This window comes from Puntigrus tetrazona, unplaced genomic scaffold, assembly GCF_018831695.1.
Source record: "Puntigrus tetrazona isolate hp1 unplaced genomic scaffold, ASM1883169v1 S000000497, whole genome shotgun sequence".
Taxonomy (NCBI): domain Eukaryota; kingdom Metazoa; phylum Chordata; class Actinopteri; order Cypriniformes; family Cyprinidae; genus Puntigrus; species Puntigrus tetrazona.
This window is the reverse complement of record NW_025048137.1, coordinates 38770-53401: the sequence shown is the minus strand read 5'-3', so window position 1 is coordinate 53401 and position 14632 is coordinate 38770. Positions and strand designations below refer to the sequence as shown.

General features: G+C 36.7%; 1 protein-coding gene and 1 pseudogene across 1 annotated transcript; both read left to right on the top strand.

Moving 5' to 3' along the window:
- The first annotated feature begins 1816 nt into the window (after nt 1-1816).
- LOC122334181 lies at nt 1817-2882 on the top strand (annotated as a pseudogene).
- Nucleotides 2883-8709: 5827 nt separating this feature from the next.
- On the top strand, nt 8710-11230 carry LOC122334182 (putative P2Y purinoceptor 10). Its single transcript, XM_043232042.1, is given in 4 exon segments — nt 8710-8916; nt 9740-9950; nt 10337-10410; nt 10413-11230. Coding segments are annotated over 3 exon segments (993 nt in total). The 5' UTR covers nt 8710-8916; nt 9740-9783; the 3' UTR covers nt 11165-11230.
- Nucleotides 11231-14632: the final 3402 nt, after the last annotated feature.

Sequence of the window (14632 nt, the reverse complement as noted above, 5' to 3'; positions counted from 1 at the left end):
TTCTGTGACCTTTTTTTCCTGTTCTTGCTCTGATTGGTATCATTTGATCCAGATGTTCCTTATTTATTCCCTCATTTAGTTCCTGGTGTGTTGTGAGTGTTTTGATTGTTCTGTGTAGCTCATTCTATGCCTGAGTTCCTGCCAGTCCTGTATTCCCTTTTGATTTCATTATTAAAGTTTGTTTTATTATTCCCATTATTCTTTGTCTCCTCATTCCTTGCCTGTAAATTGTGACAATAACAAAACCCTGAAATAACGCTTATGAAAGTACTACCACCAGTAGGGAGTTGCAAATGATCATTCATTTAATTAAAAACGAAGATTAATTCAGGAACAAACCAGGTAGCAGTCTATATTAAAGTATTATTGAATCCTGTCATAAATTAATTCAGGAACTAAATGCCATGTGCACCTGTGCTTGGGGTCATTCACACAATGGTTCTGTTACTTTGTTTGAAACTTTAGTTGGCAAAGCAAATACATTTTTGTGTCTGAACTGAAATTAATTTATATTCAGTATCCGTACATGCCTGTGTACATACCTTAATATGCTTTTTTTCAAACAAACCCAAAGACCCCAAAACACTCTTAAACCACAAACATCAGCAATAGACAGCCCTCACCTCAGTCCTTACATATCTAGGTTTGATGAAGATGTTCTAATGCCTCCTGTGACTCTGGATTGCAGGTATTAAAATATCTGTGCTTTTCACCTGTTTATTGAGGGCCACTGTCCTGCAGAATTCAGCTCTAACCCAAATGAAGTCTAAAGCTTCAAGGCAAGTGCGTTGGAGCTGGTTGGAACTAAACTCAGGTGAGCATTTTCCCTCCATAAACAAGAAGACAATCTAAAACTCGGGAGAACAGTAGAATTAGTACTCTGATCTATAAGCCAAGACCTATAACATATAACCTTTGGAATGCCAAAAGACAAAAACTGGCGAAAGCAAACATTACAGTAGAAATTTGTTAGACAATACTAACATTAGCTTCAAGATGACAAAAAAGTGTAGCCACATTTTCTTAGTTTCCCATTCCTTGTATTTTCAGTCCACATTTTTAAATCTCAGAAAATAAACTGCATTCAGAGAATGAAACAGGTATAAACCCTTTGTTTCCCTCACACATCCTAAGTTCACAGCTGATGAGCTGAATTCTGTGTCTTTGGTGAGGGACTAAATGTGTAGTATTGAGGGGTTTCCAGGACAGGTTTGTGAGGAACAGATCTAACTTATAAAGATGAGTTGTTTGCGCAGTATGACTTTGCAGCAGTATGGAACAAACTGCTGCTTTCATTTGTCCAGAGAACGAGTCCCCATCTGAGACTGGTTTGTCCCAAGCTTTTTTCAGTCACAGATGGAGTTTTGGTTCCTCTGGCTTGATTAGTTGGGGACACTTAATTTCTAGTGATATCATTCACTTGATTACAAGGATACGATTTAAACTGAACTGAGCTAGACAATGAGATTACTATAACTACAAATCAGTGTTTACTATTGTTCTTCTGCATTAACTTCACTATTATCATTATGCACTATTTTTCTATTTGATACTCTAAAGCTGCTTTAACACTAATTGTAAAGTTAAAAGTTATTTAAATAAAGGTGTCTTGACTTATGTTATTGCTGTTGTCCCCCATGCAGGAAACTACAGAATTGCCTGTTGCTGAACCTAGACAAAGGTGACAAAGTTGTGAACATCTGATGAAGCTTTGTAGAGCTGTGCAAAGATGATGGGAAAGACAGATCATGAATCAAGAGCAGATTTTTAGGAATTAACTGAAGACAGAAGTACAACTTCCACCTTAAGTGCCATCATGGCCAGTCTTGTTCTTAATGAGACTGGAATGGAGAACTGTGGTATTGATGACTCTTTCAAGTACAACCTGTATGGTGTGGTGTACAGTGTTGCATTTGTTCTGGGACTTGTCACCAACTGTGCTTCACTGTTTGTCTTCTGCTGTCGCATTAAAATGCGTAACGAGACTACACTTTTCATGACCAATCTAGCCTTATCAGACTTAGTGTTTGTGTTTACTCTTCCTTTCAAGATCTTTTATAATGTGAATCGCCACTGGCCGTTTGGTGATACATTGTGTAAGATCTCTGGAGGAGCCTTCATCACCAATATCTACGGCAGTATGCTGTTCTTGACATGCATCAGTGTGGATCGCTTCTTGGCTATCGTTTACCCCTTCCGTTCACTCTCCATCCGCACCCGTCGCAATGCTGGTATTGTGTGTGGTATCATCTGGTTGTTGATACTCGGTGGGGGCATGTCAGTCACATTCTTCTCTTCCACCAACCAATCCAAAACTAGCACCACCTGCTTCGAGGATTCTCCAAGAAAACATGGAAAACGTATTTGTCAAAGATCACCATCTTCATTGAAGTGGTGGGTTTCCTCATCCCATTGATGATCAATTTAGCCTGCTCCTCCATGGTGCTAAGGACTTTACGTAGACCTGCTACCCTTTGTCAGACTGGCACCAACAAGGAGCGTATTCTGCGCATGATTGTAGTGCATTTGGCCATTTTTATTGTCTGTTTTGTACCTTACAATTCTGTTCTGATTATATATGCCATGGTGCGGATTCGAGCACTCGTGAGCTGCTGGGTGGAGAGGCTTGCACACGAATCCTGTATCCCATAACACTTTGCATTGCAACCTTCAACTGCTGCTTTGACCCGGTAGTCTATTACTTTACTTCAGAGTCCTTTCAGAAATCACTGACTACTGGGAAGTGTCAGGCTTCCATGCAGGAAAACGTGCTCCAAACGGAATACCCTGTATCCAGCAAGGAGAATCCTGAAACACAAGCAGTTGAACTCCACATATTGGCCAGCAATGGAAAAGATCAAGCCAGTGAGATCCAGTTCTGAGAGGAATACATAGTTCAGTCAGAAGGATATCTGTGAGTTTCTAGTTTCAGGATGTAACGTTAAATACAATGACTGGAATTTGTGGCATGAAACATCTGTGTCTCTTCTATGATCCTTTTATGTCCATTAGTTTGTGTTGACTAGTTGTAGGTTTACTAGGAGTTTAGTGTTAACACAGGAGTACCAGTGAGCTGAGTTACTCATCATTGCATTTTATTATGCATATGATTATTGCCACGCCATTGGTATTGCTAACAATACCGTAATGCTAACAAGTTTTGTCTTACTTTTGCATGTGTACAGTTCACTTTCCAAATCCAAAAAGCTTGGTTATCTTGGTTATATATTTTTTTTAGTACCACCTCAACTGAAGTTCCAAGAATACCGTACATTTACCAAAACGTGTCGTGCACACCCTGCTAAACACTCATCACTACCTGCTTCACTGAACTTGAGTGAGACACACACAGGCCGCCATATTTAAATCAGCCAGTGAAGGAACAAACCCAACTGTTTTAAATGAGTGCACATTCTTTTAACAATCAAAAAATGTTTTGTGGTCTGTTTGGGAGCAAAGATGTTCCTCTCTATGATAGTCAAGGAGAGGATGGGGCACAAGCTTCATAGGGAGACGTGCAATGAAAGCTTTTTCCAGGAGTCACTATATAGTTATCAACTATAATGATATGTGAATAATCCCGCCCACTCTAAAGAGATACTAAACTGCAGTGGAAACGCAAACCAAGCCGTGCTATGTTGTACTAGACTGAGTCGAGCAGAGGTGTTCAATGCAGGGGAAAAGCCATTCAACAAGGAACAGCACTTAGCATCACGTCAGGGTCTGAGCAGATGTACACACTTTTTATTGCTGGGGAATTTGCAGGTTTTTGAAAATGTAAGCTGTTCTTGCAGCTGTTTTCTGTTTGTATGTTCATTCTATGAATCAAATTTAAGGTTGGTTTCTGCGCAACATTTTATAAATGAGGTCCTTGAGCAAGTCACGCTAACAGCAGATATGCACCTGAAGATGTGAATGTACACCCAAAGCATTCACTCTTGTGTTAGTGTGGCTATAATAAATTTCCAAACTATGTTACTATTTAGGGTAACACTAAGTTAATTTTTACACGTAAGTACATGTACTGATATGGTTAGGGTTAGGATTAGGACTTGTCATAGGGTTACTTGTATGTAATTATGCATCAGTTATTAATATAGTAATAGGAAATACATGTGTTACAATAAAATGTTACCATATTTATATAGTTATGAACTAATTTGACCTGCACCGCTGCTGTCTGTGGCAGAAAACTGTTTACATTAATGTCTACTATAGAAGCCCTTGAGACAATGCTGAGAGTAAATGCCATTCAAATTGTGTGTAATATTTTTTTTAAGCATGTGAGAAAATGTTGTATTTCTGCATGATCTCGATGTGGCATTTTGTGTAAATAAAGATTAGGACATTGCATTAATGGTTGTCAAGTCATTTCACTTTTATAATGCTTTATTCAATCTGTGATATTACAGCCACATTTTAGATCCTTTAATCCTGGCCCATACCTAAACTTAACAACCATAAATAAGTAGCAAATTAGTTGTTTATTGAGGGACAAAAGTTGTTTTTTATAAAAAAAAAAAGATTTTTACAAAAGTACATGAATTCACTTTATGAGGTCTTTATTCGCCCACCCCCAGAGCCATGCGATAATAATTACTTCTATTATTTATTTACTCATTATATATTCTCAGATTTGTGAGTTTTGTCAGAATCTAGTCACTTGCACAATAAGCATGTGGGATATCAGAAACTGGGTTTTATGTGAAGACGGAGGAAAATCCTCTGGTATTGCATCTACTTGACCAAATGCTTATTATTAATACAGCAATAGGTCCATTGTCTCAGACTCAAAAAGGATTGTGTCCAGGTCTCAAGAGCTGCCTTAATACTCTTAAATATGTTGTTGCAGGCCCGCTTTGTACGTAATTTTCATTGGATTAAAGGAAAAGGCATTTTTCTCCTACTCTACTTTTATAGACTTATTATGTGAATTTTTATGTTTTTAAAGAAATGCACACATGAATTCTAAACTTAACCTGTAGTATGCATTCATAAACATAAATTACTACATAAAAACATTTATTACTACTGATTCTACACAGTTTAATCACCACCTCAGCAAAGTCTGTTTCATGCTGTTGTATTCCAGTCACCTGTGGTATTTGGAAAGGAGATAAATGATCTAGGTTTATGTTCACCTCATAGCTGGAACTTCAAGCATTTAAATGATGATTCTTTGGAGATATTCTTCTGGCCTGAGTTGTTTGTGTGATTCAAAATGGCTTCATTTTGGGAAGGCAGTACTTACATATTAAATTAGAAATCCAATACTGCATTTGTTTAACTAGATGCTGAAAAGGCATTTGATTTGAGAATTAAATGGCAGTACTTGATCAAGACTAATGGAAAGGATGGGATGGCCCATACACTCTTTAAGTCAAAATGACCGATTAGATTATTAAGTAAAGATCCAGTTCCATGAAGATATTCAGTAAAATTCCTAACATAAATATATTTAAACCTTGTTTTTAATTTTATTAATAATATGCATCGCTAAGTCCCTGAAGGAGGTAAAGGAGATGTTACATCATTGACGGACGTCATGCATTAAAATCTGTACTCCATAAATACTGTGTAGAGAACGGGAAGGACTGGGATGAGGGAGTTCCTGTCGTTTTATTTGCGTTGTGAAGCGTGACAGGATTCATTAAGATTTAGACCTTCAGAATTGGTGTTATTGAAAGAAGTTTTTTTTTGGTTTTGTTTCAATGCCTTTTGAGAAATGAATGTCCTTGACCTTGTTTCCCATACCTGTGAATGTTTCTATAACGTACTGTGTCTATGTACTATGACCAAGGAAACTCTTTTTCATTAGCAAAAGAAAATGAAGCGGAAGGTAGCTGCTCGTGATTTTCTGCCAGGGTCTTGTCTTTCTGTGCATTTTTCTGGTCCTTGTGTGATCAAAAGTGAGGTGGATGGAAGAGATTACATAATTCATACCCCAGAACGGAGAAGAATCCCACTCTTGTATGTCACAGAATTCCTGTTTGATCTAACTGTTGCTGTTCCTATTTGGATTTGTTATAAATGATGGGAAACAACTCTGACCACTAGATGTCGCTAATGCGCATTTTATTCAAAGGTTTTAGCAATTAACAGTTTGGTGGGGTTTTTTGATTACTTAAAAAAACATACTAGGTTGAGGATTTTTTAATGCTTTATATATATATTTAGAGATTGCTCCACATTCTTTATGGACTAACGGTCAAATATGTTTAAGCTAACTGGGGTTGGATGTTGCAATGGTAACACATAAAACATAAAATTATTTTTTAATTTGCACACATTTCTAGACTTGTGGTGAATAATCTCTTGTGAAAATGTGATACACGTAAAAAAACCTTTAGTCAAAACATGAAAACGAGTGTTGTCTCTAGAAAGGCAGAACATGAACCGCTCCTCCAGCTCGAGATGAGGAGGAAGTGAGATAAGATCAAGCCCTGCCCAGTTAACTGAATATTACAGTCATAACTTCTGGTTCACACTAACACAATATAACATTTTAATAAAAGGTGAACTTCTATTAAATGTACAAGGTTTTCTAGGAAATTGCATACGTTGAAGATCTTTTCTTCAAATAACATCAAAATTTCATTAATCAAGTATTTAACTAAATGTTTATATAGCTTGTTTTCCTTTATGACAGTGTAATAATCCTGAAAAGAAGTAAATAAAGATTAATAAAGAAAATATGAAAAGCAGGATTGCTACAGTGATGGGCTTCCTTGATGGCATATTTACTCTAATAAATAATAAAAGCATATGCATATAACAAAACCTCAGCACATTACTTTATCACTCTTTCCCAGTAATGAATGAAGGAAATCACAACAGAAGACATAAGAAAGTACAATCAACAGCCTTCACCAGTCTCCACTAACACTGCAAATAGGATAAGATACTCAAAATGTACACATAAGCACAAAACAATATATAATTAAATTGACCATTCAAGAATACAGCTTGGATATTAACCCTGTTTATTAAATGCTGTTCAATAACGGCATATGCAAGATTAATTCAGATAACCCTAATTCAAAAGCATGAAATGAAAACATGCAATTTTAAAGACAGCTAAAATCAACATATTGATCATTTATCACATCTAGTGAGTACGGCCTGATAAACTCTGAGGAAAGTAAAACGAACTGCTTTCTGCACACACAAGTCATCAATTTCACCTTACACAGTATTTACGTTTCAACGGAAGTGTTTTGTGCATCTTGTGTTACGATTTCTTATAAAAGAAGTATAAAATGAAGCACATTACATTATAAGCTGCACCTTCTGAAGCGTGCGACAACGTCTTGACGCCAGGTATGCCAAGCAAAATAATCCAATTAATAAATGCACATAACACCCTTTAAGCACAAATAGAAAATTAAAAGCTATTTAGCAACATTAGAAAATAGCAATTTTATAACATGGATTCAAAGAAAACGTACCACATAAATGTAATACTCAGTAAGTCACAACAACAGGCTACATGTGGATTCTCCTCACTCAAGTTAAGTCGTGCTGTCTCTGTACTTTCTCTTTAATAGGCACATGATGTGCATGTTAATAAATGACAGCCCTATTTTTAACATTAATTGCCAGAAAACATAAATGACAGAGCCTCCACCTGATGCAGTCTCTGTGCATGGATGGATTTGCCATTCGAGAGTTCACCCTTGCATCTTGAGTTTTTGACATAGATTAAGTACTAGAGCCCTGCATTTAAACCCGGGTCCAATGTGCCCCGACTTCGATTACGATTTTCACGTCATAGTTCAGAATTTTACGTTTACCCTTATTTTAGGCATCCTTCAATTAGCAAAAACTGTACTCAAACAACAGGACTTGAATACACAACGTAAAATACTTAATAAATGAGACACATCTGAAGGCCATAAAGACAATGAACTAAAAGTAGGTCACAAGTCCTGTTTAATGATTTTTAAAATTCCTTAAGGTCATTTACATATATTGATACATAACAATGACAGCAGAGGCTAAAAAATACCATAATAACAATAAATATCCCACATTTATTATTATAGCGCATGTTTAATGTTTAAACACTGTTATAAGCTTGAACTGTTTTAGTATATCTATTCATTTTATTTTAGACAAGTTGTAATGATTTGAGAAGGCTATTAAGTTGTGATTGCTCCACATATTCACATACTGTACCACATCAATAATCAAAAAAATCTAAAAAGAGAAATTATGAACATGTTTGATCTTTGTTCATTTTAATGGTTGATGGATTTAAGGATATCTAGTAGGTGCCATGAGGCCAAAGTAAAAACAGTCTAGCTTCTATATGACTTGTGGTTTGGTCATGTCACATTGTTTTGAGCAAGATGTACAATGTAGTGCAAAATAAATTATGTTCAAAATAAAATGTACAGTATGTTTAATTGAATCATGCCTCCTAGCTACAGCCTGGAAAGAATCAGGTCAAGGTCCTGTATCCAGCTTTTAGAGAACAATTATACTGTATTTGCATGTGCTTTCATTTGGGTATCGATGTCTGCCATATTTGCAACCATTAATGCAGTAAATTAGTGACAAACGGTTACCATTTGTTGTAACTAACTGACTGCTATGAAAAACATCCAACCTCTCCTGAAACAGAGATATCAAACACTTTTGCTTTTCATGAGACATCATGGGTTTTTTATAGCAGTGGCGTAGCAGAAGAATAACAATTACTTGCACGTCACAGCTAACTTCCTCCTGCAGCAGCAGACTGCGTGATGAGAGCGCTGGAAAGCACCGGAGATCATACCAGCAGCCTGCAGCTCAGTCCAACAGGGAGAGGCAAGAACGGTTATTTCTTCCTTTCCAGGTGCATTCGAGACATGCCTGGATTAAGCAAACAAACTATACCGTGCATTGCTTTTTCATCTTACATGGGAAATACAGGTAAAAATATTTTGTTGTTGTTGTTGCCCTTATATTTGATGAATTACATTTCAAAAAGCTTTAATAGTTGTTAAAAAGCCTCAGAACCATGTCTTTTCAAAGTCAAATCATTGAATCATGCTTGTGGTGAAAGAAAGAACTACATACATTGTCTCCTGGAGCCACAGAATAATTGTTTCAACTAAACAGAATATCTTAGTGGCAGACTCTGCAGTACATTTCTTATTTCACAGTAGAAAATAAAATCTAGAATGAAGAGCAATGAATTTTAACATTTGCATACTTGTGAAACCTGAGTTCCCTTATTTGTTCAACACGTGCTTGCAGTTTTTACTGTGCACCCAGCTTTGCATGAGATACTGGTTCTAAAGACCAAAATGTTTAGAACATTTTGTTAAACAAATGTTAAAATCACTGTTAAAGCCAAATGGTAGGCTAACTTATACATTCAATGGAGAAATAAGTTCAGAATACAAGACGAGCACACAAAGATTTGGGGGAGAAACTCTGCAAAGCCACAACCATCACATAAACACTTCCTTCACTCTTAGACAGGAAGGGAGTTGACAAAGGTATCGCTCCACAGCTGAATATACATTTTCACATATAAGCTCAATTCAAATAAATGTCATTTATATTTAAAAAGTAATATATATCTTTTATTTTAGATAAAAATGTTTACCCTTTAAAATATGTGACAGTTGCTTCAATATTTTTTATTATTCAACGTAATAAAACAAAAACATGCAATTGCTTCAGAATGAAATTTTCAAAAACTGCAGCAATTACTCAGAATTTTAAAGTTGCTTTCATTTCTTTCCAGAGTGATACTGTACAGTCTACAGTAAATTAAACTGCAGTTTCACCATGACTTCTGTGAACACATGTGAAGCGGTGAACGGATCCAGTTTCACCAACAACACTGTGAGGAAATCATCTATAAACCAGCTCTACACGTACTTTTACCTGTTTATATTCATCCCAGGCCTGCTGTGCAACACCCTGGCTCTTTGGGTGCTCTGTCGATTCGTGAGGTCAGCATTTCACTGCTAATCTGTTGGAGAGCCTTTATTATTATTATTATTATTATACTACATTTTTATGTGCTTAAAAGACACTTTGTGTATACTTTGTGATCTTTAGGTACTTGGCTCACTACACTTTTTGCACAGTCTGATTACTATTGTGGTATACATCATCATTATTACCATTATTTTCTAGCCACTCTGTTCAGAGTGCATTTCAACAGACATAAAACACGTGACAAGTCTGGTAACATAAAAAGCCAGTGCAATTCCTGTTGAATCAGTTGTAAGTTTAACAGAAGAGTACTGCTCAATATTTGATGCTCCATCAGGAGAATCTGGTTTTCTGGAGATGCAGGTTTCCTCTAATGCAACGAATTCTCTTTAATCCACAGCAAAAAGACGAAGGCCATCATCTTCATGATCAACCTGACCGTAGCTGACCTGGCTCACGTGCTGTCTCTGTCACTTCAATTCACTACTACCTCAAACAGGACTGGCCTTTCGGTGACGTGCTGTGCATGCTGTGTTTTTACCTGAAGTACCTGAACATGTACGCCAGCATCGCCTTCCTGGTGTGCATCAGCGTCCAGCGCTGCGCGTTCCTCCTGCGGCCTTTCCAGGCCCGGCACTGGAAGTCTCGTTACGACGTCTGCATCAGCGGCGCGGTCTGGCTCGTGGTGGGCCTCGCCTGCTCGCCCTTCATCCTGATGAGGAGCAGCTCCAGCTCTGCAAACAGAAGCTGCTTCAAAGACCTGCCCATGCGCAAGCTGGGCATGATCTCGGCCGTCTCCATGATGGTGGCTGCTGAGCTCTCGGGATTTCTTGGCCCGTTAATCATCATCGGTTTCTGCACTTACTTGATCACGAAATCCTTGCGACAGCGGAACCAGAAGCAGCAGTCCACGAGCAGCACGAGAAAGGCCTTGCGCATGGTCAGGGTGTGTACAGGGGTCTTCCTCTTCTGTTTCGTCCCTTACCACATCAACTTCCTGCTGTACCTGATGGTGACCCAGAACATTATCATGAACTGTGCAGTGAAGCAGGCCGTCCAGCTCTTCCACCCCATCTCTCTCTGCATCGCAAGCCTCAACTGCTGCCTCAACCCTCTGATCTACTACTTTCTTACCACTGAGTTCAAGCTGCAGCTGTCCCAACACAGCAGCTCTGTGCTCCGGGGCCGTCTGATGAGCACCGAAAGCACGTCTTCCTGTCGGGAGTGATCAGAGACAGAACCTGATTTTGGTCCTGGATTAATATCTTTGTTGACCCTGGAACAACATTTTGATTTACCGCCAGATTGGAAGAACCAGGTTATAGTTTTTGTGAAGTTTAGGCTTACGATCAGTGTATGGAGCTTAAATCATTAATTCAGATTTTAGGCATTACTCATGGGTAAGGTGAGGTTTAGGTGTAGCTATATGGTAGGAATTAAATTTTTAAAATTAAAATATTGTTTCAAGGTTAATAAAATATGTTGACCCAGGAACACAAAGAATGAGTGTTTTCTCCACGTGTATTAATTTATTTGGAATGCCAGAAGAATCCAAACATATCGATTGCCAAGCCATATTATTTTTATTTATCTTCTGGACCTCAACTAGTAGTCAGCAATACCAGCTCTATCAAAACTTCCTGCCTTCATTTTTTCATAGTTTTCAGTCACGTGACCGAGTCGAAAACCTGGAAATCAAAACATCCACAACTGCTCAGAACAACCTCTCAAAACAATAAAATACAGGTATGTGAACAAAATAAAGTTTTGGCCATATGCAAGCCATATTAAAATATTTCATTCATTAAACAGTGCATGAAACACTTAATGTGCATTAATAAATTTAAAACAGTAATATTAAAATATCAGATAATCTCTATATTAATGATGCATAGTTTACAAAGGAAAGCAGAGGAAGCTGGGAAACCATTTAAAGTGAACGTCTTCATCTGCTTGCCTGTACAAAATATACATCAGCAGTAAGGTGTTCAAGGTATTTTGAATCACATAAAACTTCAACTGGCTTTGGTGCTTTTCAACGTACTTTGGCTGCTTAATTTCTTTATTCTCTATACACGACTTGCCCTTAGTGTGTAAATCATGCCTTCAGGCTCTGTACAAACTAAGGTCTATGCATTACATTGCTTGAACAAAAAGCTTACAAACCGAAATGTTATTTACAGCCTTTTACAGCGCGGGTGAAGTATTTGAAGTTTAACAATGACCATCGTCAAAGACAAACTCATTTAAAAGAATGAAAAAACTAATTTACGACTGACTGCATGGCAGACATCTTTGTATAATGCAGATGCAGTATGAGCTGATAGTAGTTCTCTCACAAGATCAAAGTTGAACTGAACTGAGCCAACTGAACACCAGGCCTGGAACTGAAAAATAAATCATCACAGCTGCATGTTCATCAGGCTGAGATGGGATAAATCCAAACTTCAAACAAAAGATATTCTGTTTTTATGCTGTTCGTGTGAAATTGTTGCTTACATTTGTTTTGTGTTATTGTATTATACTTAAAACAAATGAGATTAAATATGTTCATTATGTTAAATGTTTAATAAATGAGTATGTTTAATGATGCTCCATTTAATACATTTTGTTTTGATTCACAATTGGATGAAATAATACATATAAAAAAACGAATGATGAAAAAAAGCTAAACATTAAAAAGCAAAAGATTTCAACATATCTCCCTTATTTACACAAATGACCTGCTATGGGATTGTTGTACATATCTGTGAATTAAATCATTTTCTTATTCATATCAAATGTGTAATAACAGAGAAGTCATAAATCATTTCTGTTAGTTGACATGTAGGTGTAAAGTTACTTATTGTAGACAGAATAAGGGACCATCAAAATATTACCACCTGTTCATTTACTTAAACTGATTTTATACACTACTGCATGTTATGTCATTTATACTCTTATTTATAGCCAGCAGGGCAGTGGGAGAACAATGGCCCCTTACTGTTTTAACTACTAGATAAAGTCAAGGTAAATTGTTGTTGTATCTGTGGATTCTCCATGAAGCTCACACTAGTGAAGATAAAAAGGATTTCACAGAATGTGATCTAATTTTCAGCAGTAGAAATTTTTTTTTTTTTTTTATTTAATGTAAAATTTTGTAGAACATAACAGTTTTCATAATTCTCTCATAAATTATGTAATTTTCACTAATTATCACATTATAGTCCTGCACGTCCGCTGCGTTCTCAAAACTCTGGCCATTTGATAATACCTAGAATTAACAAAATCAACAGCGGGCGCCAGATCCTTTTCCTATCTAGCACCTAAACTCTGGAACAATCTCTAACTCTGTTCAGGAGGCAGACACACTCTGTCAGTTTAAATCTAGATTAAAGACACATCTTTTTAACTTAGCCTACACACATAACACACCAACACACTTTTATTATTCAAATCCGTTAAAGGATTTTTAGGCTGCAGTACTTAGATTTGCTGGAACCGGGAACACTACTCCTAAAATACGATGTACTTGTGACATCGTAAAAAGAATGGCATCTACGCTAATATTAGTCCTGTCTCTTTCTCAATCTGTTTTCAGTTTGTATCCAGACTAGATGGTGGATCAGCACCCAGAGATTATGTTCATCAGAGACCAGAACACCTAGATGCGCACTCAGATCCTGATGCACACACACACACACACACACACACACACACACACACACACACACACATACATACATATACATATATAGACATACATTCTGTATGGATGGGTTTTGGTTCCTCTGACTTGCTTTGTTGGGGACACTTAACTTCTAGAGATTATCGTTGAATTGATTACATCCCTGTGATTATATTTTTCTACTTGATACTGTTCAGTGCTTTGATACAACCTGTGTTGTTAAAGGCACTATATAAATAAAAATGATTGATTGATTGATTGATGAACTATTCTGGAGACATTTAAATTAGTTTCACAGAAAAAAGTACTTAAATGAGATGTTTTCATCCACTTTACCATATGCCTTCTGGTAGAAAATACAAATTATAAAATCTACTTTTTTCATTATGGTTAGGTTAGCATTTCTTTGTAGGTTTATGCATTAATAATATTAATATTAATTTAATATTAATTTAATCTCTTTTAATTTAATTAATTTAATGTTTGTTTGGAAGCTTTCTTATGATTGCAAGCTTCAGAACTTGCAGGAACCAAACTAGAAAAACCAAACCAGTTACCAACATAACATAGACAGTGTTTACTTGACTATTATTAGTCCTTCACACTATGTTTAACTAACGTTTTTTATCTAATAAATGTATTAACATTAACCTATATATAGGTATTTCATTTAGTTTACATTGCTTTGCAAATAGTTACATTATGTCAGTGTCTTCTACCTTGTGTTCAAAGCTATATGGCTCTATGAAAACCCGATATGCTGAAAAGAAGTCTGTGGATACGATGTGATCGAGTCAGCCAATCACAGCAGCCGGTGCTTACAAAACACCCCTTTAAAGTGACTGCTTTTCACAGAGAGCAAAAATGAGGTTGGAAAATGATCGTTATAAATATTTGACATTACTAATAAAAAGTTTATAAACTAACCACAAGTTATTTATTGCAACTATATTTCATAGGTGTCTCATCAGAAAACCAGACTAATGAATGAATACCCTGTACAGGGGTAGAACACAAAGCTTAGCCTGC